The 25,752-nt window shown below is 18.2% G+C and overlaps 6 protein-coding genes across 6 annotated transcripts, besides 32 other annotated features; 5 read left to right on the forward strand and 1 right to left on the reverse strand. All coding sequences in view use genetic code 6, as the record gives it.

Moving 5' to 3' along the window:
• Positions 1-200: 200 nt before the first annotated feature.
• Positions 201-247: a microsatellite.
• Positions 248-860: 613 nt separating this feature from the next.
• Positions 861-923: a microsatellite.
• Positions 924-1,333: 410 nt separating this feature from the next.
• Positions 1,334-1,387: a microsatellite.
• Positions 1,338-1,385: a microsatellite.
• Positions 1,388-1,760: 373 nt separating the features above from the next.
• Positions 1,761-1,823: a microsatellite.
• Positions 1,824-2,019: 196 nt separating this feature from the next.
• Positions 2,020-2,058: a microsatellite.
• Positions 2,058-2,096: a microsatellite.
• Positions 2,062-2,095: a microsatellite.
• Positions 2,097-2,337: 241 nt separating the features above from the next.
• Positions 2,338-2,393: a microsatellite.
• Positions 2,381-2,418: a microsatellite.
• A 1,242-nt stretch (positions 2,419-3,660) lies between these two features.
• Positions 3,661-3,692: a microsatellite.
• A 621-nt stretch (positions 3,693-4,313) lies between these two features.
• Positions 4,314-4,375: a microsatellite.
• Positions 4,376-4,544: 169 nt separating this feature from the next.
• Positions 4,545-4,591: a microsatellite.
• A 196-nt stretch (positions 4,592-4,787) lies between these two features.
• On the forward strand, positions 4,788-6,902 carry IMG5_203310 (hypothetical protein; the record flags this gene model as incomplete). Its single annotated transcript, XM_004023826.1, has 2 exons — positions 4,788-5,946; positions 6,005-6,902. The coding sequence occupies 2 exons, from the start codon at positions 4,788-4,790 to the stop codon at positions 6,874-6,876; spliced, it is 2,031 nt and encodes a 676-aa protein (XP_004023875.1). The 3' UTR covers positions 6,877-6,902.
• A 1,377-nt stretch (positions 6,903-8,279) lies between these two features.
• Positions 8,280-8,723, forward strand: IMG5_203320 (hypothetical protein; the record flags this gene model as incomplete). Its single annotated transcript, XM_004023827.1, has 1 exon — positions 8,280-8,723. The coding sequence occupies one exon, from the start codon at positions 8,280-8,282 to the stop codon at positions 8,721-8,723; it is 444 nt and encodes a 147-aa protein (XP_004023876.1).
• Positions 8,724-8,727: 4 nt separating this feature from the next.
• Positions 8,728-8,773: a microsatellite.
• Positions 8,774-8,843: a microsatellite.
• Positions 8,821-8,862: a microsatellite.
• Positions 8,837-8,877: a microsatellite.
• Positions 8,843-8,877: a microsatellite.
• Positions 8,878-9,687: 810 nt separating this feature from the next.
• Positions 9,688-9,746: a microsatellite.
• Positions 9,734-9,772: a microsatellite.
• Positions 9,773-10,846: 1,074 nt separating this feature from the next.
• Positions 10,847-10,885: a microsatellite.
• A 785-nt stretch (positions 10,886-11,670) lies between these two features.
• Positions 11,671-11,721: a microsatellite.
• Positions 11,704-11,758: a microsatellite.
• Positions 11,706-11,763: a microsatellite.
• Positions 11,757-12,422, forward strand: IMG5_203330 (hypothetical protein; the record flags this gene model as incomplete). Its single annotated transcript, XM_004023828.1, has 1 exon — positions 11,757-12,422. The coding sequence occupies one exon, from the start codon at positions 11,757-11,759 to the stop codon at positions 12,420-12,422; it is 666 nt and encodes a 221-aa protein (XP_004023877.1).
• Positions 11,987-12,040: a microsatellite.
• Positions 12,423-12,514: 92 nt separating the features above from the next.
• IMG5_203340 (hypothetical protein) lies at positions 12,515-15,751 on the forward strand (the record flags this gene model as incomplete). The annotated part of the gene is made up of 1 exon (XM_004023829.1): positions 12,515-15,751. The coding sequence occupies one exon, from the start codon at positions 12,515-12,517 to the stop codon at positions 15,749-15,751; it is 3,237 nt and encodes a 1,078-aa protein (XP_004023878.1).
• A 210-nt stretch (positions 15,752-15,961) lies between these two features.
• IMG5_203350 (hypothetical protein) lies at positions 15,962-16,494 on the forward strand (the record flags this gene model as incomplete). Its single annotated transcript, XM_004023830.1, has 2 exons — positions 15,962-16,014; positions 16,212-16,494. 2 exons carry the CDS (start codon positions 15,962-15,964, stop codon positions 16,492-16,494), a joined length of 336 nt encoding a protein of 111 aa, XP_004023879.1.
• A 43-nt stretch (positions 16,495-16,537) lies between these two features.
• Positions 16,538-16,612: a microsatellite.
• Positions 16,554-16,608: a microsatellite.
• A 2,332-nt stretch (positions 16,613-18,944) lies between the features above and the next one.
• Positions 18,945-18,995: a microsatellite.
• Positions 18,952-18,998: a microsatellite.
• Positions 18,955-19,012: a microsatellite.
• Positions 18,956-18,999: a microsatellite.
• Positions 19,013-19,202: 190 nt separating the features above from the next.
• On the reverse strand, positions 19,203-20,851 carry IMG5_203360 (hypothetical protein; the record flags this gene model as incomplete). Its single annotated transcript, XM_004023831.1, has 5 exons — positions 19,203-19,528; positions 19,592-19,665; positions 19,722-20,266; positions 20,720-20,733; positions 20,780-20,851. The coding sequence occupies 5 exons, from the start codon at positions 20,849-20,851 to the stop codon at positions 19,349-19,351; spliced, it is 885 nt and encodes a 294-aa protein (XP_004023880.1). The 3' UTR covers positions 19,203-19,348.
• Positions 20,528-20,570: a microsatellite.
• Positions 20,852-25,752: the final 4,901 nt, after the last annotated feature.

The following is a 25,752-nucleotide window of genomic DNA, read 5'->3' on the forward strand; positions in this document are numbered from 1 at the left end:
AATTTTAATTTTAAATTCCAAATTTTTAATTTATTATATATAAAATTTGATCTATTTTTTCTTCCTATAATTAATTTTATTATTTTTCTTTCTAATTTTAATATTAATCGTTTTTTAATTAATTCTATTAAACTTTTAATTTTTAATTATTCTCATCATATTTATTTTATAATTATATAAATTTTATAATCTTAATTATCAATTATTTCTTATTTTAATTAATTTATTAATTTAATTATTTAATAATATCATTTTGCTCTTAAATTTATAATTAATAATAAGAAATTTATTTACTAAAATAATTATCAGAATCTTATATTTATGCAAATTTATTTTCTTTAAATTCGTTTATTTAAACCTAATATTCTTAAATTTATTGAATAAAACCTTAATTTTCTATTTATAAATTTTAAATAAGTTAATCTTTTTATTTACCCTAAGCTTCCAATTAATTTAAATTTTAAGCTTAAAAATTTTCTAAAAAATTGTCATTATTTAAAATATTAATTTCGTTTTAATCATTTTTTTTTTATTTTTTTATACTTTTCTTTTCATTCAACTTTAATTCTAAAATTTTAATTTCTTAATTTAGTTAATTTATTAATTAACCTTATTAAATAATTTTTATATCTTAAAGTTATAGTTTAGTTATATTTTCTTCCTATAATTATATTTATCCTTAATATTATATTATTTATTATTATAAATAGTGAATTAAACAACTTTATTATTAGTTTTCTTTTATATAATTAGCATTATTTTCTTCTAATTATTTTATTTTTAAATCTTTTTATTCATCTTATATGAAATAAGCATTTTTAATGTCATTTATTTAGGTAGTATAATTCAAAATATCATTCTTTAATTTTTAATTTGTAATTTAATAATTTTAATTTTTTCTTTTAAGTTTTAAATTTTATTTTAAAGTATCTTATTTTGAAAAATTAATTTATTATTTTATTCTAATAAACAATTAGTATACTAATTTAAATTATAATCATTTTATTATTTATAAAATTAATGCAATTAAGATATTTACTTTTAAAAATATTAACTTTATTCTTCCAAAATCTAATTATAATAACTTTGCTATTATTTATTATTACAATCTTAAATTATATCAATATCACATTCACTCTTTTATAAAAAATTAGTATTAGATAATTGTAATGAATCATAGTTTGGGTTTAAATTTTAGAATTATATTTCATAATAATCTTCTTTATTTTTGTGTTTTTCTAATTATGAAATAAAATATTATTATTATGTAGATACCTGTTATATTTATTATTAATAAAATTCAATTTCCTTTTAAAAATAATAAAAAAAAAAAAAATAATATAAATATAAATATAAATATATAAATATATATTAATATATATATATATGTTTTTAGTTTACATTTATACTTTTATTTAATAGTCCTTAATTATATTATTTATTTTGATCTTTTAGTTTTTACTCAAATATACTCCATTTTAAATTATCTTTATTATTTGTCTAATTTATATTATTCATTAATTAATCATTTTAGCTTTGTTCTATTTCTTTTTATTATAAAAAATCTATAAAAAAATAAATGATTTTAAAATTTACTTATCAATAATATAGATTAATTTTATTTTATTTAATTTAATTCATTGTTATTATTTTCATCTTAAAAAATAATATTTTCAGTAATATAATATTATTGTTATTAATTATTTGATTTCATATTAATAAAATTTTATATTTTTTATATATAACATAAATTATTTTACAAATTTATATTAATAAAAAAAAAAATTTAAATAAGAAATAAAAAAAATTAATTATTATAAAAATTTATAATTTTTTATTTATTTTTATCTTTTATAACAAAAATTTAAATATTTAATAATTTTTTTTTTAATTTAAATATAATAATATGATATATAAATTATAAATTATTTTGTTTAATATTTTTACTTATTAATATGACGATAAATAAAAATTTTTGTGTTATATAATGTATATTTATATTAAAATAAAAAAAATTAAATTAATATTTTAAGATTTTTATTAATATTATAATATTTTAAAAAAAAAATTAAATAAAATAAAAAAATAAATAAAAATATTGTAAAAATAATATATATATTTAATAATAATAAAAAAATAAATTAATTCTAAAACTTTAAGACATAATTTTAATATATATATTTTTTAATAATTATATATATTTTTATATTTAAAACTTTTAACTTTTATCAACTTAAATAATAATTTTAATTATATATTGTATAAATATTTAAATTAATATGTATTAAAAAAAATATAATATAAATTTTCAAGTCAAAAAATAAAAATAATTAAATAATATATATGTATTTATATCTATATATATTAATTTATTATATATATATTTTTTATATTTTAATATTTTTTTCATTTAAATATCATTTATATAATATTTTATAAAAAATCATACATATTATTAATTTTATTAATGAATCATATTTATATTTTGGTTTTTTTAAGGTTAATATTATTATTAAATTTTATTTTCTTATTTTTTAGTTTCATTTTAAGGAATATCTATTTATTTTTTTATTTCTATTTCAAATTTTTTTCCTAAAGTTATAAGCATTATTACATTACTTTATTATATTCTTCTTATCCAAACATTAAAATATAATTTTATTCTATTCTTTTTTAAAACTCGAACGGATTTACATCTGTAGCTTAAGATTTTCTGTATTAAATAATATCTTCTTTCATTTATTATTGCATTTTCTTTGCAATTTCAGGATTTTTCTTTAGATATTCTTTCTATTAATTAATCGCATCTTATTATCTTGTATTAATTTATTCTTTCATTTCATTTTATAATTATTCTTATTTTAATTTTAATTACTATTCTTCTTAAGGTGTAAATAAATGATTATTTTTAGCTTTTAATTATTATTATATTTGTATTTATGCAAATTTTCTTACAGGACAGTTTGGAATATCTATTATAGTATAATATTTTTGATTTAACCAATTTATATATTTTTCATTTTGTAATTAATTATCATCTAAAAATATATTTTGTTTTATATCATTTTCTATTTTTAAATTAGTTTAGCTTTATTCTAAATTTTAAGTTTCCTCTTAAGGTATTGCTTTATGTTCATTATTTTATATTTATTTTTTTCTTCTTAATGAAATCACAATCATAAACTCAAAAATGTTCACTAAATATCCTTTATCGAAAGGGTTATAATAATCTTTTAGTTAACTTCTCCATAAATAAGTTAGTTTTCTATAATTTTCTGATTCGAAAAATGTAAGATTGTGTGATATCTAATTTTTTTTTGTTTTATATATAGAATTAAAATGTTATTTTATTAATAATAAATTAAGTTCATTTACTAAAATTGTATTTTCACATATTTATAAAGATAAATGTATTATAATTCTTATCTAAAAAAATATTTAAATAATATAATTATTATAGAGTTAAACATTTATCATCAAATATAATCTAATAATAAATATTGTAGTTAAATAATAAATATTAAAAAGTTACTAAAATATTAAAAGAATATTTAAGCTTATACAAAAAAAAAAATAATAAGGCAAATTTCCAGCTCCTATACATTTTCCTATTACTTATGAATGAAATTCAAATTTAGCTATACATCTGGATATTTTATATTTATATAATTATATATAATTTTATATAATTTACTTTTAACAACTTTAACAGTGTTTAGACCTTATTAATTTAGGTAATTGACATTACTAACATAAAATTTTATGATTATCTTATAACTCTAGTTTTTTAGCTAAATCTAATTATATTTATTACTTATCTTCCTAAGAATCAAAATAACCAGGAACTATTAAATAAGTCAATGTGAACATAACCATTGTAAATATATATAAAATAATATGAAATTGCTAATAATTTTCATTTAAAAAGAAAGATTATCTAAATAAAAAATAGATAGTTAGTAAAACTAAAATAGGAGTACCTATATTATAAAATAAAAAGAAAAAGATTTTATAAAATTAAAAAAAATGTATTTGTGATTTTTTTTGTTTTAACCTATTATTGATCTTATTTAGAAAGGGCAAAATTAAAATATGGTTTATATTTAATTACATAGTTAATTGAACAAAGTTTAAATGTATTAAGTAAATTGAGAATATATAGAATATAAAAATTAAAATATGAAAAAGTTTTTTAAAAAACTTAAAAGTATTTAACCTCTTATTATTTATAATAAAATTAAAGGTCTTCTATTTGAATTAAGTTCAGATTTTATAACACTTATCATATTTGAATTTGGATGCATTTTTATTTGAATAAATATAATTTAAATATTTTAAAAAAATAAATTATAATTTAAATTATATTAAATAAAATTTATATATAAATAAGAAATTTTGATTTTTTTATAAAAATGTTAATTTCTTAATAATATTGTTTTTATATATATTAATTTTAAAGTTAGAAAAAAACTTAATACTTAATAGTAAAAATCGTTTAAAATGGCATTTCTTATATTTTTAAAGTTTTATTTACAAAAAAATATTATTTTTTAATGTATTTAATATTTTATTAATATATTTATATTTTTTAGTATTTCATTATTTATATTAATTTAAAAACAAATATTTAATTACGTATTAAATTTTTTACAGAACTAAATATTATGTATTTTTATTAATAATTTAAAAGATATGAAACAAAATAATATTACAAATAAATAAAAAATATTATATATATATATATACATATATTTTAAAGAAAAAAAACAATAATAATTAAAAAAAAAATGATAACCTTTCCAATACTAGCCGTCCAACATATATTAACAGGGGCCCCAAATAAAGAAAAGCATTACATATACACTAAACCCACCACAAACCCAAAAGATGGTGAAACTGCAGTTTTTAGAACCTAATCATCATTTGAATCTTTAAAAAACTCACCTGACGGAATATGTTTTACTATGTAAGATATATTTTTAGAAGCCGTGAAAAAATATAAGAACTGTCCTTTATTGGGGAGAATAGAATAAGATAAAGTATAATGGCGTTCTTATCAAGAATGTAAAAAACTCGCGGAAATTATAGGTACTCATATAGAATAAAAAAGTTTATTTACAGTTTCAGAAGAGCATGAGGGTATAAAAATGGAATTAGTGGGAATTTTTTCCAAAAACAGGGAAGAATGGCTCCTTTTAGAGTATTCGAATTTCCTTTATAATAAAACTATGGTTCCTTTTTATGATACTTTAGGACCATAATCAACATCTTATATTCTAGAATAAACTGGACTTGAGACCATTTTTTGCTCAGAAGAAGGTGTAGATGTGCTTCTTAAGACTCTAAATACACATAATTTGAATTAAGTAGTTATTATTGATGATATTTCTTAAGAAAAAATTTAATAATTATAAGAATTAGGCCTTGTTATTATTAGATTTTCAGATTTACTAACCCCTGTAGATCATTTAGAATATAAATAAGTTAAAACTAATGATATAGTGACTTTTTCTTACACTTCTGGTACTACAGGAACCCCTAAAGGAGCTTTAATTAATCATTAAAATTTTGTTTCTGTTATTGCGATTGCAACAGAGGAGAATTTTTAAAACGGAGATGTGTTTATGTCCTATTTACCTTTGCCGCATATTTTAGAAAGAATTTCAGTATCTACTATGATTTATTTTGGTGCTTAAATTGCCTTTTATTCTGGAGATATTAGAAAAATTAAAAATGATTTAGAATTAATTAAACCTACTGTATTTTCTGGCGTTCCTAGGGTATATAATAAATTTTATGATATTATTAGATCGGAGTTTGAAATAAAAAAAGGGTTTTTGTCTTATATTTTAAATTTTGCATTAAAATGGAAAATCTATAATGCTAAAAGAGGAAAATATACACATTTCTTATGGGACTTCTTAATTTTTAATAAAGTTAAAAAAGGTATTTTTTTTAAAAAAAAATATAATTAAAATATATTTTTATTAAAACAAATATATAGCTTTAGGAGGAAACGTTAAATTTGCAATAGTAGGAGGAGCTCCTATAAGTACAGATGTTTTAGTATATTTAAAAGCCGTATTTAGTATTCCAATATTAGAAGGATACGGGTAAACAGAAACTACAGGAGCATCATTTAGTACACACTTAGAAGATGGAGATATAGGACATGTAGGAGGTACTAGATCCCATATGGAATTTAAACTAGTAGACATACCAGAAATGGGATATAAATCAAGTGATTTGGACAAATAAGGGAATCTTGCACCCAGAGGAGAAATATTTATTAGGGGTAACGGAGTATTTTCTGGTTATTATAAAGAAAAGGAAAAGACAGACGAAATATTAGATTAGGAAGGGTGGATTAAGAGTGGAGACGTAGGTTGTTTAAATATAGAAAAAGGATGTATCAGTATAATTGATAGGAAAAAAAACATCTTCAAATTAAGTCAAGGTGAATATATTGCACCGGATAAAATAGAAAATATCTATTTAAGAGCTGATGGAGTAGAAGAAGTTTTCGTTTATGGAGATTCATTGTAATCTACATTAGTAGCTATTGTTGTGCCTAATATAGATTATTTAAAGAGGGAAGGAAAGAAGAGAAATATCGAATTCAATATTAAAGAAATGTGCGCTAATTAGGAGATTTGTTAGGCTATTTTTAAGAATATGATTAATTTGGGAAAAAAAGAAGGGCTTCATTCGTTTGAATAGGCTAAAAGTATTCATTTAAATCATGAGTCTTTCCAGAAAATCGAATGTATGACTAATACATTAAAAATTAAAAGAAACGAATGCAAAAAATATTTCTAAAATGTTATTGATTAAATGTATAACTAATAATAATAGCCTTAATAATCTTAATAATGATTTCGCTATTGTTTCAATTTCATTTATTCTAAAAATAAGATTATTAATTATCTTTATATTTTTTTTTATAAGGAAATTATATTTTATTTTATGATTAAAATTAATATAAAACAAAAAGTTAAATATTTTATTAAAATAATTATATACATTAGATTATAATATTAATTATATCAATAAATTAATAGTTTTTTAATTAATAAGTTTCGTTTGTATATCCTACTAAAAGTATAAACAAATCATCTATATGGAGTTTTTAATTTTTAAGTTTATTTTGTTTGATAATGTTAAATTATTTAATTAACTTGTTTATCTTCTTATTTTAATTTTTTAATTTTATTCGGACTTAAAACTTTCTGCTTATTAACATTTTTTCGAATTTATATTTTCTTTTAGAATTCAGGTCTAAAATTTTAATATACTATACTCTATTATTTTTTGTAAAAATAAAGGTTAATAATAATATAAAAAAAAAAATAAGCAAGGGAATAACTTAAACAATTGTAAAAGCAAAGCGCTTATTTAGTTTGGTAATGAAAAACATGGTTTTCTTATTTGATTAAATATCATATATAAATGATTATAGTGTTAATTTATTTCCTTATTTATTAAAATTATTTTATACTACCAAATAATATTTTTATTTTTTAAATAAAAACAAAAACCATTTTCGTTGCAATCTTATTCTAATAAATTTAATACGAATACAATCATTAGAATTAATATTAGACTCATAAATATAGAAGAAACAATAATATTTTAACTTGTTTTATTAGAAATAAATTCTTCTTTTATTAATTAGAGGAGGTTTTAAAACATAATAAAGAAAACGATAAATAAATAAAACTAAATTTTATTACTTGTATATATAGATTAATAAAAAGTAAGTAAATGTTATATATAAATAAATTAATTATATATTATAAAATTTTATAAAAATGCTGTCAATAATGGAATTATTATAAATGAAAAGCAGTTGAAATATTATATATTATTTATATAGGCTATATATGCATATTAATGAATATATTGCTATTGATAATGTATATATAGATTTTATAAAACTTAGGATACAGTTTATTGGTTAAGAGATACAATTGCAAACTAATTCAATCGAGAGGTTGTATATTTAAGAATAAATTTATTTTTATGCTTTTTTTTGTATTTTTTATGCTTTATTATTTTTATTGAAATACACTTGATTTTCATAATTATTACAAATTCTTTAATTTAAACTAATTTATTATTTTTTAATAATATAAAAAGAAGATAAATATAAATTATTATTTACATGAAATAAAATAAACTTAATAAATATTATTTATTAAATGAATAAAAAAAAAATGGAAAATAGAAATATTGAAAAAAATTAGAAGGTTGCAATAAAAACACATAAAAATAATAAAATGAAATAAGCTTAATAATAAATATAAATAGGAAAAGAAGTAACTGCAGGATTAATTTTCGGTTATCTAGCAGGTTATGCAAGTAGAGAAGTTAGAAAGTATGCAATATTAATAACAGGAGGTGCATTTTGCTTTCTTTAATATTTATCTCATAAAGGCTATATTTCAGTAAATTGGTCAAAGATTGAAAAAGATATTGTAGAAAAATTAGATCAAGATGGTGATGGTAAACTTACGACTAATGATGCTGTTATTTTACTTGATTAAAATTAAGATGGAAAATTAGATATGGAAGATATTAAAATAGTAGCTGATACAGACAGAGATGGGAAAATCACGGTTAATGATTATTATACTATAAAAAAAGCTATTAATAAAAAATTTCCTAATTCTGCTGGATTTATAACTGCATATATTATGGGCATCAAAGGAAAATTATGGTGAGTTTTTTATTTTTTTAAATTATATAATTTATTTTTATTTAATCTAAATAAATATATATAGATATATATATACATATATATATATATATATATAATAATATATATATATTTATATTTATATTTATTTTTATTTTTTATTTTAATTTTTTTTTTTAATAAAAAAAATATTAATTATTACTTTTTTTTATTAAAAAAATATATCTTTTCTTAATTTTAATTATTCTAATTATTTAATTTATTTAAAAAAATAAAATGGAATTAGAACTTACTTACGAAGAGTTTTTGAAATTCTATCCTCCATTAAAAACTGATTTTTTAAAATTGTTACCAAAAGTTCTTAAAAAAAATATTTTAAAATTTTTTATTTACTTTTAAATTATAGAATTTATAGAAAGAAATAAAATTTACTTATAGACCTCCTTTTGTTATTTTGCATGATGATGTTTTCTAATCAAATCAAATATCCACTAACACATTGTTAGATATATATGAAAAATTACAAAATAAAGAAACAAAATTTAAAAAGGAGTATTTTTGTCATCTACAAGATGCTTGTAAAATATTTTTTGTTTTTATATATAATACAAATTAATATTTAATAGTTTATGTAACTAAATTTGAAGAAAATATGATATAAATGAAAGATGGATTTAATAGAGGATTTATATTTTTAGGTCCTTTTGAACCTAAAAAATTAATTGCAGCAGCAGCTATAGGTAATTTTAATTAAAAGAATATTATTTTCTGTAAATACTTATTGGCATTTAGAGATTAATTAAATGAATATTAGTATTAATATTTATAAATCAATTATTTATTTATTAATAAAAAAAAAAAATAGGTAAAAAAAATTTCTATAATAAACAAATATAAATTGAACTATCAAATTAAAAATAAAAATATTAAATGTATATAAAGTAAAATAATAATATTTTAATAAACTTATTTAAAATCTAAAAACATATAATTATAATATTAAAACTAAAAAAATTATATTAAAAGGCTAACAAAAATTTATAATATTTTAAGAATTCTATAAAATTTAAAGAAACAGTTTATTTTTATTCAATATTAATAATTTTAAGCCAATTTATTGTCTAAAAATTTTTTTCAAAATTATTTTAAACGAAATTAATATTTATTTTAATATTATTGAAATGTTTTTCTTATTTAAATATTTCAAGATTAATTTTTCTTAAAAAAATATTAAAAATTAATATTATTCACAGATAATAAACAATTTAAATAATAAAACATTTTTTATATTATATATTTTTTTTTCTTTTTCAAACAGATCTCATATTAAAGGTGATTCTACTTCAATAACATTATATTCATTCATCGGAACAGGATATATTTTAAATTTAATGATTTTATTTTATTCATCTAAGACCTATTTTGGATGATAAAAATTACAAAATCTTCCTTCGACTTCATTATAATTAGGTATTAAAATATCTAAAAAGCAAAAGTTTTCAATAGAAACAATTTCATGTAAGTTATTTTAAATAGGTTCAATAATATCACATTCATCATTTTATTAAACTAATTTTTAAACGCATATTTATGCTTCAACTGTCTATTCTTCTTATATGTCCTAGAAATTATTTTTCCATAATTTTTTTTAATATTGTAATTATTTTTGTCTGTCATTTTCATTATTTAGTCGAAAAATTGTTTTTTTTGCTTTTCCTAATATAGGTTTGCAAAAAACAAACATGTTTGGATGATCATGTAAAGGCATATATGCGAATTTCGGAATGTAAAACAAACAAATATTGAAACCTTATTCTTCGTGTATTTTGGAGTACCCAATATTTTGATATTAAAAATGTTTTTGTGTAAATTTAAATGTTTTTAATATATCTAAATTATTTAAATTATAATGAAGTAAAGAAAATAGTTTTAATTCTTTTAACTTCAATATATTTTAATTTGTTTTTGTAAGTTAAATATATTCATTTGATAATTATTAAGATAATTATATTATATTTTTCATTTTTTTTAATTTAATATAAAAAAAAGAATAAAATTTTTAAAGCATTAACTTAATATAATTTATATTAGATTAAGAATCGAAAATATATAAATTATTAATATGTTTCCAAATATTATTTTCTTAAGAAAAAAAAAAAGAAAAAAGAATAAAGAATAAAGAAAAAAAGATTGAAAATTATTTTAAGTGTATTAATTTCTTTAAAATTATATAATATTTTTATATCTTATATAATTTTTAATTAAAAATTAAAATACAAATATAAATATAAATAATTAAATTAAATTAAAAAATTTTAAAATATTTGATGTTTTGAATTTTTTAATATTATTTATGTTTTATAGTAAACATATACAATTATAAAAGATATTATATTTTTAAAATATTATAAATTAATTAAAGAAATATTTTTATTGTAAATTATAATTAAAAAAATAAATCATGCTTTTTATATTATTCGTAATATTTTATTAAAGATAAATTTTCATTATGGTTTAGTTTATAAATATATTTATTTACTCAGTATTTTTGCGTTTTTTAAAAATAAATTCTTAGTTAGTTTACGTTTTTATAATTTTTTAATTTACTTCATAAATCAAAATATAAAAAATAAAAGTAATTCTTAAAATTTAAAAAAAGTAAATAAGATTTATTTTTAATTTTTATAAAATTTATAATTAAATAAAACAAATATATATTAATGATTTATATTAATTTGTAAATACAAACTGTATTTAAATTATTTAGAAAATAAGAAAGCTTACTAATAACATAAATAAATTAAATAAATAACCCAATTTTATTTTTTTAGTAAACTTTTTTATAATCAATGTAAAATTAAAAAAATGTTGTGTATCAATATAGTTATTAAAAAAAAATACAAAATTATATATATTTTAAAAACGCTCTTTTTTTTTCTAAATTAAAAACGCAAAAAGCATTATAATTTGCTATAAAATCTATAAAATCTAAAAATAAAAACCTCATAAAATAAAAATAAAATAATAAAAAAAAACAAAAAAACAAGAAAAAAAAAAAATGAAAAGAATATTGGTATTATTAACCATATTATTTTTACTAAATGCAATTAAAAATGACCCTGCTAGTTTGCATACTGGATAAATTACTTAATCTGAAGAAAAAGTCTATGTTTATAGAGTAAACTACAGAGGAGATAATGATATTATATAAGATGATGACCTTCCCCCAACTGATTTCCAACCAGGATCTAATACCAGCACTACTACAACCACAAACTAAAATGGATAAACAGTAACAACTACTACTACAACAGGCACAACTACTACTACAACAGGTACAACAAGTGGAGGAGGCTAATTAAACGTTGTGTCAGAGATTAGCGAATGGGATGAAGATGATGAAGGAACATAAGTAAACACTACCTAAAATTTGAATATAACAATGTATTCATTAATTAAGTAGTTGTCGAAGATAAAAAATTCAATGTAGACGAAACCAAGAGCTAATAAGAATTAAAAACCTATTAAAATTAATTCAATGGAATTTTAGAATTCTCAATCTAAGGATGGATTAAATTAACACCTAAAGCAAACAGATCTAACTGGTCGACAGGTTATCATTTCAATTAAAATGAAAAACCTGAAGATTATGCTAAACCCGGTGATAGAAACTTAGCTTTCTTCATAATTAATAATAGATTACACTTCCCTACTTATGACTTGACTACTAAAAATAACAATTTATATAAAGAAATTGAATTCACAGCTAATAATGAAGGACAATGGTGTTTTGTATATCATAGTTATTCTCCTGCTATGCAAAAAGTATACTTATATACCTAATTTATGAACAATTAAAAACCTGGGGTATTTACTATTGAAAATGTAACTCATTAAGTCTCATTTATTTATAGATTGTATGTCGGTCAAAGTTTCAATTATAAGAATTTCCCAGGAAGAATACAAAATCTTTCATTATGTGGTGGAAATAACTGTTATTAAGAAAATGTTGAAAAAATTTAGAAAATCATAAGTTTAAATCCTGCTAAAGAAATTGTCATTCCCTAAAAGAACTTTTTAGTTGTCGAAAGTTAAGAATTCAATGTTGATGATGATAAAAAAGTCCCTGTTTATAAAAGATTCGAAAATGAATACAATGGAGTTTAAGAATTCTCAATTTCTGGTTGGTTTAGAATTAATAGAGGTTCCAATAGAGCTGCATGGTCTACTGGTTATCACTTCAATGATAACACCACTCCTTAAGATTTTGCTTAACCTGGTGACAGAACTCTCGCTTTCTTCATAATTAATAATATTTTGCATTTCTGTACTTATGATTTAACTTCTAAAAATAACAATATTAACAAAAATATTGATTTCAATAATGATAATGAAGGATAATGGCTTTATATTTAACATAGTTACAGTGATATGCTTTATAAAGCTTATGTCCATACACAATTTGCTGGATAATAACCTAAAGTTTTGAATTTCGACTCTATTACTCATAGAACTTCTACTCTTTTCCACTTATGGGTTGGTTAAAGTTTCAATTATAGAAATTTCCCAGGAAGAATCGTCGGTTTGAACTTATGTGGAGGAAATGGATGTTACAGAGAACTTGGATTAGAAAAAGCCTGGGAAAATGCTCCTGCTGATATTGTTATACAGAGACAAGAAGTATAGATTGTTACTGAAAAAGATTACGATTATAATGGTGCTGCTTCTCCCGTCTATTAGAAATTCGAAAATAAGTTCCCAGGAAATTAAGAATTCGCTATTACAACATGGATTAAAATTACTCCTAACCTAGCTAGACCCACATGGGCTACAGGTTATCATTTCAACTCTAATGTTGTTCCTACTGATTTCGCTAAACTAGGGGATAGAACTTTAGCTTTCTTTATTATTAATAATATACTTCATTTCCCTACTTATGATGTCAAAACTAATAATCCTAATGTTAACTAAAATATTAATATTTAAGAATTTAATGTAGGATCATGGGCTTTAATCTATCATGGATATACAGATAAAGGAAGCAAAGCTTTCGTTTATACTCAATTCCAAAACAGAGAACCTGATGTTTTAAGATTTAATAATATTTATCATAAAGATGCTTTCTTTTATCATTTATGGGTTGGATAAAGTTTCGCTTATAAAAACTTCCCTGGTAGAATTAACAACTTGAGATTATGTGGTGGTTCTGGATGTTATAGAGAGTAAGGTTTCGAAAATGATTGGGCTAAATCACCTGTTCCTCCATTATTACCTAAGTAAGAATTTTCAATATTAGATGATAAAGATTTCGATTTCAATGGACCTGCTACTCCAGTTTATTAAAAATTCGAAAATAAATTTAACGGAGTTTAAGAATTCTCAATCACATGTTGGATTAAGATTGCACCTAATGTAGCTAGAACAGTATGGACTTCAGGTTATCATTTCAACTCTAATTAATAACCTGCCGATTTGGAAAAACATGGAGATAGAACTTTATCTTTCTTTGTCATCAATAATACTCTTCACTTCCCTACTTATGACTTAGCAACTAATAATATTAATCTATATAAAAATATTGACTTTACAAATGCATAAGTTGGAGTTTGGGCTTTAGTATATCATGCTTATACTAATAACGGAAATAAAGCTTTCGTTTTTAACTAATTCTACAATAGCAAACCTTCTACTTTGAATTTCCCTAATGTCATTCATAGAGATTCTAATATCTATCATTTATGGGTTGGATAAAGTTTCGCTTATAAAAACTTCCCCGGTAGAATTAACAACTTGAGATTATGTGGTGGTATTGGATGTTATAGAGAGTTAGGGTTCGAAAATGATTGGATAAATCTCCTGTTCCTCCAGTATACCTAAATAAGAAATTTAAATATTTAGATGATAAAATTTTCGATTTCAATGGACCTGCTACTCCAGTTTATTAAAAATTCGAAAATAAATTTAACGGAGTTTAAGAATTTTCAATCACATGTTGGATTAAGATTGCACCTAATGTAGCTAGAACATGTATGGACTTCAGGTTATCATTTCAACTCTAATGAATAACCTGCTGATGTGGAAAAGCATGGAGATAGAACTTTATCTTTCTTCATCATAAATAATATGCTTCACTTCCCGACTTATGATTTAGCAACTAATAATATAAATCTTTATAAAAATATTGACTTTACTGATCTATAAGTTGGAGTTTGGGCTTTAGTATATCATGCTTATACTAATAACGGAAATAAGGCTTTCGTATATAATTAATTCTAAAATAACAAACCTTCTATTTTGAATTTCCCTAATGTAATTCATTAAGATTCTAAAATATATCATTTATGGGTCGGATAAAGTTTTGCTTATAAAAACTTCCCTGGTAGAATTAACAACTTGAGATTATGTGGTGGTTCTGGATGTTATAGAGAGTAAGGTTTTGAAAGTGATTGGGCTAAATCTCCTGTTCCTCCAGTTATTCCTAAATAAGAATTTTCAATATTAGATGATAAAGATTTTGATTTCAATGGACCTGCTACTCCAGTTTATTAAAAATTCGAAAATAAATTTAACGGAGTTTAAGAATTCTCAATCACATGTTGGATTAAGATTGCACCCAATGTAGCTAGAACATTATGGACTTCAGGTTATCATTTCAACTCTAATGAATAACCTGCTGATATGGAAAAGCTTGGAGATAGAACATTATCTTTCTTCATCATAAATAATATGCTTCACTTCCCTACTTATGACTTAGCAACTAATAATATAAATCTCTATTAAAATATCGACTTTACTGATGCATAAGTTGGAGTTTGGGCTTTAGTATATCATGCTTATACTAATAACGGCAATAAGGCTTTCGTCTTTAACCAATTTAATAATAGCAAACCTTCAATTTTGAATTTCCCTAATGTTGTTCATTAAGTTTCTAAAATATATCATTTATGGGTCGGATAAAGTTTTGCTTATAAAAACTTCCCTGGTAGAATTAACAACTTGAGATTATGTGGTGGTTCAGGATGTTATAGAGAATAAGGTTTGAAAATGAATTGAATAACAAACCTTTACCTCCTACATATCCTTAAGTTGTCAATAAAGTATTAGATGACAAAGAATTTAGCACAGATGGTACAGCTTCACCAGTATATGTTAAATATGAAGATAAATTTGAAGGAATCTAAGAATTTTCTATCTAGGCTTGGATTAGAATTTAAGCTGGTTCTAACAGACAAACTTGGTCAACTGGTTATCACTTTAACTCAAATGCTTCTCCTACAGATTGTTCTAAACATGGTGATAGGACTCTTACTCTTTTTGTAATTAACAATACATTGCATTATTCTACTTATGACTTAAATTCTAACAATATCAACTATTATTAAAACGTTAATTTAGATGCTGAAGGAGTATGGGCTTTAGTATATTCTGCTTATTCTGACACCTTACAAAAATCTTATGCTTTCACCTAATTCTAAGGAAAAAATGCTTAAACTTTACATTATAAAAATGTCAGACATTAAACATCTAAAGTTTATCACTTATGGGTTGGATAAAGTTTCGGTTATAAAAACTTCCCGGGTAGAATTAGCAATTTATCTTTGTGTGGAGGTACTGGATGTTATCGTGAATAAGGATTGAGTGCTGATTCTGTTTCTTTTAATAAAAGTATTATTGTTGAAAAACAATCTATTGCTTTAATCTAAAAAGAAACCACTACTGGTAAAAGAAAATGTAAAAATTGTTTAAATTTAAGATAATCTAAATAAGCTAAATTAGTAGCTGAAGAACAAGAGTGAATAAATAAATTTGTTTGAGAATTTTTTTTAATAATAAATATATATTTATTATTAAGTATTTTTTTATAAATTAAATAATAATTTTTTATTTAATTTATTAATAAGTTTTTATTATTTATCTTTTTTTTTAATTATAAAAATAATAAAAAAATAAATATATAACATTTCTTTTATATAATTTTTTTCTTTTTCATTTTGCTTCAGTTATCATATTTATTTTATTATTATTATTAGTCTCTTTAGTATTAATTAAAGTATGCTCTTTATTATTCTGAATCAATACTTTTCATCATCTTAACAAAATTTTAATATTAATAATTTTCTTATTCAGATTATTATATTTTTTAACTTTACAACTATTAATATTAAATATTTAAATTTGAAAAAATATCATTCTATTATTATTAATTTGCTTATCCAGTTTTAATAAAATTATTTTATTAAATTTTAAAACTATTCCCATTGCTCGAAAAATATTAATCTTTTGTCAATACTTTGGCACTTTCACTTCCCTTAGGATATTAAATTCGAAAATATTAATCACTTTTTCTTATGTTATCATTAAATTTTTTACAATCAGATTAGTATGAAAAAAAATTATTTTTATTTATTAGCAAATCCTATATTTTTTAAAAAAATAAATATTAAAAAAATTGTTTCTTGAAATTTATTTTAACTTCATTATTCTTTGATTTAAAAGATAATTCATTTTCTTATTTTAATATACTTTATTGCTTATTTTCTGCTTTTTATGTTGTTAAAATTCTTGGCTCAAAATCATACATTATCATCATACATGTACCACTTTAATTTTAAATTTAATTAATTAATATTTTTATTTTAATTTTATTAATTAAATACACTTCTTCATTTTCGTAATCGTAAATATCATAAGACATTAAATATATATTTTTTTAAAAAATCAAATGTTTAGTGAACGCCTAATAATATATACTTAATTTTTTAAAATATATTAATATTTTTATTCTAATAACTTTTATTTTATGTAAAAATATAGTAATTTTTATTAAATATTAAAATATAATTTTTTAAATTTATCTGTATTTTATATTTTAACACTGTTATATATTTATTATTTATAAAAAAAAAAATCATAAATAAATTATGTATTATTTAAAAATAATTTATAAGAATTTTGACTTAAATTTTTTATTTCTTAAAACTATTATATTTTTAATAAACTTTTATAAAAACAATTTAATTGTATATTTAATTAAATAAAAATTCAATAATATAATATAAAATTTAATTTTATTGTATAATTTTTATACTATATTTTTTGAAATAAAAAAATAATTACGTAAACTTAAATATAAAATCAAGTTTAAGTTTAAGTTTTATAACTATCTTAAATAAATCAAATATAATAATACACTTAAGAAGACTAAATAAATACAATTATAAATTAAAAATATCAATATTTATCGTATTTAAATTAGAATATAGATTAATTTAAGATCAAAGTAAAATATAGATAATAGTAAAATTTAATAAAGACATTTCATAAAATAAACTTAATATTTAAAATTATACAAATTATGAGAAAAAATTAATTAATTTAAATATGAAATATTGTGTATTAACATTAAAATTAAACTAGAATTACAACATTATTAAATATTATTATATTAAAAGAGAAAGGAAAAAAATAGAATTCTATATTTAATTTCTTGAAAATAGAATATCTTTACTAAAAAATCAAAAGTATAAAAAAAATAGAAGAAACGAGTAAATAAGCGCTAGTAATATATAATATAAATATTTTAAAATATGTTTATAATAAAAACTAAAATTTATTTTAATAAAGCTTATTAATTTTTTTAAAAATATTAATATTTAGGCATGAATAATTTAAAATAATAAAATTAATGACTTAACTAATAAAATCTTAAAATTTAGAAAAAGGGGAATTTTAAGCAAAAAATTTTAATGATTCAAAAATAAGAATGTTAATTGCATATAATATATTATAAAATTTAATAAAGTAAAAACTATTTATAATAATATGATTAATAAGTAAATATAAATAAATAGACAAATAAAAGTAAAAAATATTTTTTTAATGTAAAGACATAAAAAAGAAATTATTAAAAATGAAGCAAAATAAAAATATTTTAAATAATAATAAATAAAAAATACAAGATTTATTGTCATTATTAATAAGTAATTTAATAAAAAAATATAATAATAAAAATTTTTATAAACATTTTTAAAAATAAATTTTATATAAAATATATTAAATATCAATCATTATATAGATTATTTATTAAAAATATTTAAAAAAAATATTAAATATATATTAATATTTAAAAAATATGATTAAATCTAATATGAAAAAAGAATTTAAGTAAATAAATAATAATTAATTAAATAAAAAAAAAATTGTAATTTATATATGATTATGAAAAAATATTATTAAAGTTAATATCTATTAACATATTTATTATTATTATTATTATATTATTTATTATTATTATTATTATTTTTTATTTTTTTTCAAGTTGTTTAGCTTTCTTCTAATATCATTGCTGCGTGTAATAATTTATTCATTTTTTCTTAATTTTTTTTATCTTACTATTATTTTTATTTTTTTATTGCCTCAGCTTATTGTTTATTTATACTTGCTAATAAATCTACTCGCCATAAATTTTTAATTCCATCTATTTTTACTGTTCTTTTTCTTTTATCTTTACTATATCTTTTAAGTAACTTTTCCAGTTTGTCTTTTTCTTTTTATATTTTTACAATTTATTATTCATTTATATATTCTTCTTAATTTTCATTTTAATCGTAATTCTCTAAAGGAGCTTTTTGATTAAATATATTTTTCCAATCAATTCCTATTTTTTTTCCTTTATTATTATTTTATATATTCATTAATTTATACCTTTAAAAAATTTATGATTTTTAATATCATTAACATTTTTAGCTCCTAATCTTTTTTTATAATTAGGATTTAATAATTAAATTATTAGATCTTGAACTTCTGGAGATATATCATCATCTGAATATCCTATTTTCATTCAAAATAATAATAATTTTTTTTAATATCATTCATATATAATAATAATATTACCTACTTAAGGCCATTCGATTTTACCTTTTTTAATATTTTAAAATAATTCTTCTACACTAAGTCCGCTAAATGGTCTAATTATGTTTTTAACAAAAAAGTCATTAAAAATAACGAAACAAAAAATTAGTACCTACACCCAATAACAAATTCATATAACATAACGCCTAAACTCCACCAATCAATAGAAGAGTTATTGGTTGATAATCCATTTATAACTTCAGGAGGAATATAATCTGGAGTTCCTATAACTCTATATTTTTTCTTAGAATTTTCTTAATTTGGTATATAACTATTTTATTCTTAATTATCATTACTGTTTAAACATAATTTATTAGTTAGTCCAACTTCAGATAAACCAAAATCTGCTAATTTGATGTGCCTATTTTTATCCAAAAGTACATTTTCAGGCTTTAAATCTCTGTGAATAATATTTTATGAATGTAAATATTCGATTGCCAAAATAATTTCTGCAATATAAAATTAACTTGTTTTTTCGTCTAATCTACATTCTCGATTTAATAATTACCTAAAATCACCTCCATTTATATAATCTAAAACAAAAAATAAATGGTTATCAAATTAAAATGAATATAAAGCTTTGACAACATAATCACCTGTTAAAATTTCGAAAACATTACTTTCAGCTTTTAAATTCTCTTTTTAATTCCTATCCATCTAAAAATTAAATATTATTTTATTGATAAAATTAATATATATATATAAATAAATATATATTGTTAATTTTGTTCATATAAAAAATAAATATATAATTAAAAATAAATAAATATATATATATATAAATTTATAAATATTTTAATATTTATTTTTTTATTTTTCTTTAACATTTTATTGAAATAACTTTTGACAAAATATTTTAAGTTTATTTAATATTTTTTATTTTATTTGATTAACTTTTAAATAAAATATAAATATTATAATTTATAATTTTTATCAAAATTTATTCTTTTTTAAAATTTATTTTTTGTTTATGTTTATAAACAATTTATAAATAATGGAATAGAAATAAATTTATTTCTATTTTTATTTTTGAATGAGTTTTTAATAAAATATATTAGAAAAAGTTAATAAAGCTATTCTTAAAATAATATATATATTATTTTTTAATACCTATTATGAGCAATCTATTATTTTTAATGCATATTCATCATTTGTACTTTTTTTATTTACAAGCCAAACTGCACCAAATGCTCCTACACCTAAAACTCTTTTAAATTCAAAATCTTATAAACCTAAATTCATTATAGATTATTAAAAATTAATATCATCTTCGAAAAATTTCTTCATATCAGAATCAGAATAATAACCTTTATTTATATCCAAATCATCTTCTTCATCAACAAAGAAATACTTTTCATTACTATTTCTTTATTATTCTTTTTTTTTTATTTTTAATTTTAAATAATGTTCTCTAATTTTTTTATCTAATATATCATATTAATCTATTCCTTATGTTTCTTGCATTATGTTGTAATTTTTATTTTGATTTTTTGAAGAATTTTCTCCTTTTTTTAAAATTTGCCTTCGATGAAATGTTTGTTCTCCATTTAAATATAATTATATTAAAATACAATATTACTTTTTATTTTTTACCTTAAAAAAAATAATCATATAAATTAGTTTAAGTAAGAAAAAAAATTACCTTTATGTTTTTATTATATTTTTAAATTTTAAGAATCATCTTTACTTTTAGAATTATAATTTAATTATAATTAAATTTAATAAGCAAATTCATTTATTAGATTTAAATAAACAGAGTTTTTTTATTTCATATATTATAATTCGTTTACTCTTTTATTATTTCTATTTAAAGATTATAAAAATATGCTTGGATTTTATATTTATTAATTTTATTAAATTGATTAAAAAGAATTATCGATATCAGACAAGGCACAAAAACTACTGAATGTATGATTATCCTCATATTATTATTTTTTATTTTATTTTTATTCATTTTCATTTTTCTAAAATTATCTTTTATAAAAATTACTTTATTTATTTTAATTTCCTTTATTACTTTCTGGAGAATATTAAATAGTATAATCATCCAATTTACATATTTATATACTGTTCATATACTTTTAATGGTATTAATTTATTGTATTTCTATCTAAAGAGTTAAAATGAAAACTTTCTCTTGTTGGAATTTTCTTCTTTTTTTATTAATTTTTTTTTTTCTATCATATTAATATTAATCTTATTCAATTTAAATTTATTAATTAGATTAGCTTTAATTTTAATCTAGATTTTATTAAAAAATGTTGTTTATGTTTTTCATAAAATCTTTATTATCCTTTTCATTTTCTTATTTGTCTTATTAAATTAATTTTGTTTCTTATTATTTTAATTTATTTATTTTTCTCTAAATTTAAATTCTTTCCTAAATTTATTTATTTATTAATTATATAAAAATGCTTTACATTTAAGAATTCTATTGACTATTTAATTTTTTGAAATGCAATAGGTTCTTAAATAATATCAGGTAAACCAAATTTTAAATTAGTTTATGTTTTAATGTCATCTTTATATTAATATAAATTAATAAAAAAAATATATTTATAGAATTAAATAATTATTAACTATTTAAATCTACTAAATCAATTCTTTTTGTAATTTTTTCTCCATATTAAATAATATAAGCGTAAATTTGAATAACAGCTTTTATAAGTTTAGTTTGCCCATTATTATTATTATTATTTTAGCGTTTATTCTAATTATCATTTTAATTTTTTAGGTAAGTTTAAGACTATAAATCTTGTACTAATTTGACTGTTTAGGATCTTTTAATAACAAATTTTTGTTATAAATGATTTTTGTTTTGAAAATCAATCTTATTTTATTTAATTTAATTAAAATTTTTACTCTATTGACTATATATATTTTAATTTCTATCATTTAGAAAATTTTATTCTAATTCCTAAGCAACTTAATATAAGCTTTCAATAATTTTAAAATCTTCTAAAATTTATTTTTCATAAAATTCTGTTTTTTCAATAATATCATTTGTATCTCTACTTTAAACACTAAGATTATCATCTTCACTCAAATTTATTAAAGTTTCTTATTATTATCCATTATTTTCAGCTTATTTCTAAGATAAATAAGAGCATGAGTATTTTATATTATAATCTGTATCTTAAGATGTATTATTGCTGTTTTTAAAAGGATAAAAAAACTATTTTATTGTTTTAAAGGAGAATTATTTTAACTAAGAAATTTATTATAAATGAACTAATATTTATCATTTAAATTTGACTGTTAAAATTACTTTTTTTCATCAGAATAATTATCTTAAACATATTAAATTTAACTTTATATTTATTAATTTTAAATATTAGTACTTGTATTAAATTCAAAATTAGTAAGAGTATTATTATTATTCGAATCTTTTTCCAAACATTCATCTATGACATGTAGACTAACTCTTTATTCACTTTTTTCATCTTAACTATGGGTAGGTGTTTTATAAAAATCATTACTTTCTATATTAATATTAGAAAGCTATTGTATATTTTATGGATTTGGTGATGATTCTTCAGTTACTTTTTATAAAGATAAATTAATTTAAGTTATTTAATTCGATTATTTCCCTGAAACATCTAAATTTAAATGATATAAATTTTATTCTTATTGTATTTATTAATTTTTTGTTTTGTTTTCTAATCCATCTTTATATGATTGTAAATCTTACAATGAATCTTATTTAAAACAATTAGTATAATTTTTTCCTATTTCTGATATCGTGTTTATTTTAGAATCAATAGTTGCATTTGAAAAATACTCTTATGAATACTTAGAGACAAAATTAAAATTGAGCAAACTACCCAAAGAACATAATTTGTGACACTTTTTAAAAGGTTCTGTTTATGAAGAAAAAGAGTCCATTGAACTAATATATTCATTAGTTTCTATATTAAAATTAGATTATTATCTTCTTAATTTCGAAATATTTGAATTTTTTCTTGAAAATCTTTAATAAAAATAAAAATTAAATATTTTTTTTTTATTTAATAAAATTATTAACCTTTATAAATTAATTTATGTTTAAAGTTTTTATTATTCTTTATATGCAAACTCACTTATTTCTTTTAATTTAATATCTAATTCTATTAGTTATTTTCTAAACTATGCCATTTTTTCGCAATTTTCTGTATGTTATGTCATATGCTTAATATTGAACTTTTAATCACATATTCTGCATGTCATTTATTATTAACTTTCTTAGTTTATTTGTTATAATTTTTTGTTAGTATAATCCTAAATCCATTAAATTAATAACTTTTTTTAATGCTTTTTTATATTTTTTTATTCCATATTTAAAATATCTGAATCGATATAACTTTAAAACAATAGACAATCAAATTTAAATAAAAAGAAATTGTATTCTTGATGTTATTTTAATTTATTTCTTAACTTTACCATTTAATTGAATTTTTATTATTCAATTTCATTTTTTTTCTTATCTTGATTTATAAGTTTATTTAAATTTAAGTCTTTTCTATCTTTTTATTTATTTGCATTTTTTAAAAAAAGTTAAATTAATTTTTAAGATTTTAATAATAAAAATTACTTTATATAACAATGTTTTGCTAATTATAAAAGCTTTGTAATTAGTTAAATGAATATCTTATAGTGTTCATAACAAAAATCAAGCATCTTTAATATTTTAAAAATATATTAAATAAATAATTAAAAAACTAATTACTTCAATTATTTATGATTCTTTGTATTCTTTATTAATTATAAAATATCAAAATCTTCATACTAACTTACATATTAATAATATATTTACTATTCAATTTAATTTAAATCTATAAATTTTAAATTTAGAAATTATAAAACAAAAATTTATACCTTCCGATATTTAAGACAAACAATAATTAATTATTTTATTAGTTGGTGTATGAATATAATTTGCACATATATTTAATAAATCTTATAAGATTAATTTCTTTAAAAAAAAAAATATCATAAATAATATAAAATTAATAATTACACATTCATTATATTCATAATCATCATAATATTTATAAATAATTGAAATTGTTACTAATATATTTTATTTATTTAGCTTTGTATATTTCCTAAAAATTCTAAATTACTAATAATAATTATATGTTAATAAGGATTAATTTTCAAGTTCATCCCCTAAGCTATGCGATTTAATTTACTTAAACAATTTTAAAATATTTTATCTTTAAAGATTTTCTTATGTACTTATGATTTTTTAGCATAACTAAATTTATTTTTAATTATTTTTATAAATATTATCATAATTTTCATTAAACAATTTTAATTCTTTTTTACTATCTTCGATTCTTAAAATATTTATTTAATTATTTATATTTTTTAACTATATATTTTCAAATTATCTATGATAAGTACACCCACAATAATTAACACAACAATCATCAAACATATTTACTATATTTTAACATAACTGATTCATATTTTTTTAGTTTATATAACAAAGAAAAATAAAATTATAATATAAATTATACTAACATATTTTTTCACAAAATATTAAATAAAATATTTTTATTAAAAAAGTCAACTTTTGATCATAAAATATATATTTTTATTTTTGCATTTTAAATAAATAAGTAATAAATAATTCAATTTTTATATAAATATAAAAAATATTTTATTAATAATTAATTAATACATTTAATTTTATTCATATAAATAAATACGAATTTTATAAATAAATAATTAATAAATATATATAATTTTATACCTTTCTAAAATATTCATTCTATATTAAAATTTAAAATTAAAAAATAATTTTATATATATTTTAAATACATTTATTTCCTTTTTACAAAGTTCCTCCTGATACAAATCCACTTCTAAATTATTATTACATTTCTTTTTTCATTTATACTTTATATGTATCCATTATTGATTCTCTAGCTTAAGGCTATTAAGTATTTTATTTTTCTACCTATTATTAATTAATTTCAGGTTTTTATTATACTTATTAAAACTATTATTAATGTGCATTAAATTATTACAAATAATATTACTATTATTATAATTACTATTGTTAATATATCATTTATTGATTTAATTGTTATTATTAGTAATTTTATTACTATAAATATTATTCTTCTGAAATTTTTTATGATTTAAGTAATTATTCT

The sequence above is a fragment of the Ichthyophthirius multifiliis genome, assembly GCF_000220395.1.
Source record: "Ichthyophthirius multifiliis unplaced genomic scaffold scaff_1120509251432, whole genome shotgun sequence".
NCBI lineage: Eukaryota > Ciliophora > Oligohymenophorea > Hymenostomatida > Ichthyophthirius > Ichthyophthirius multifiliis.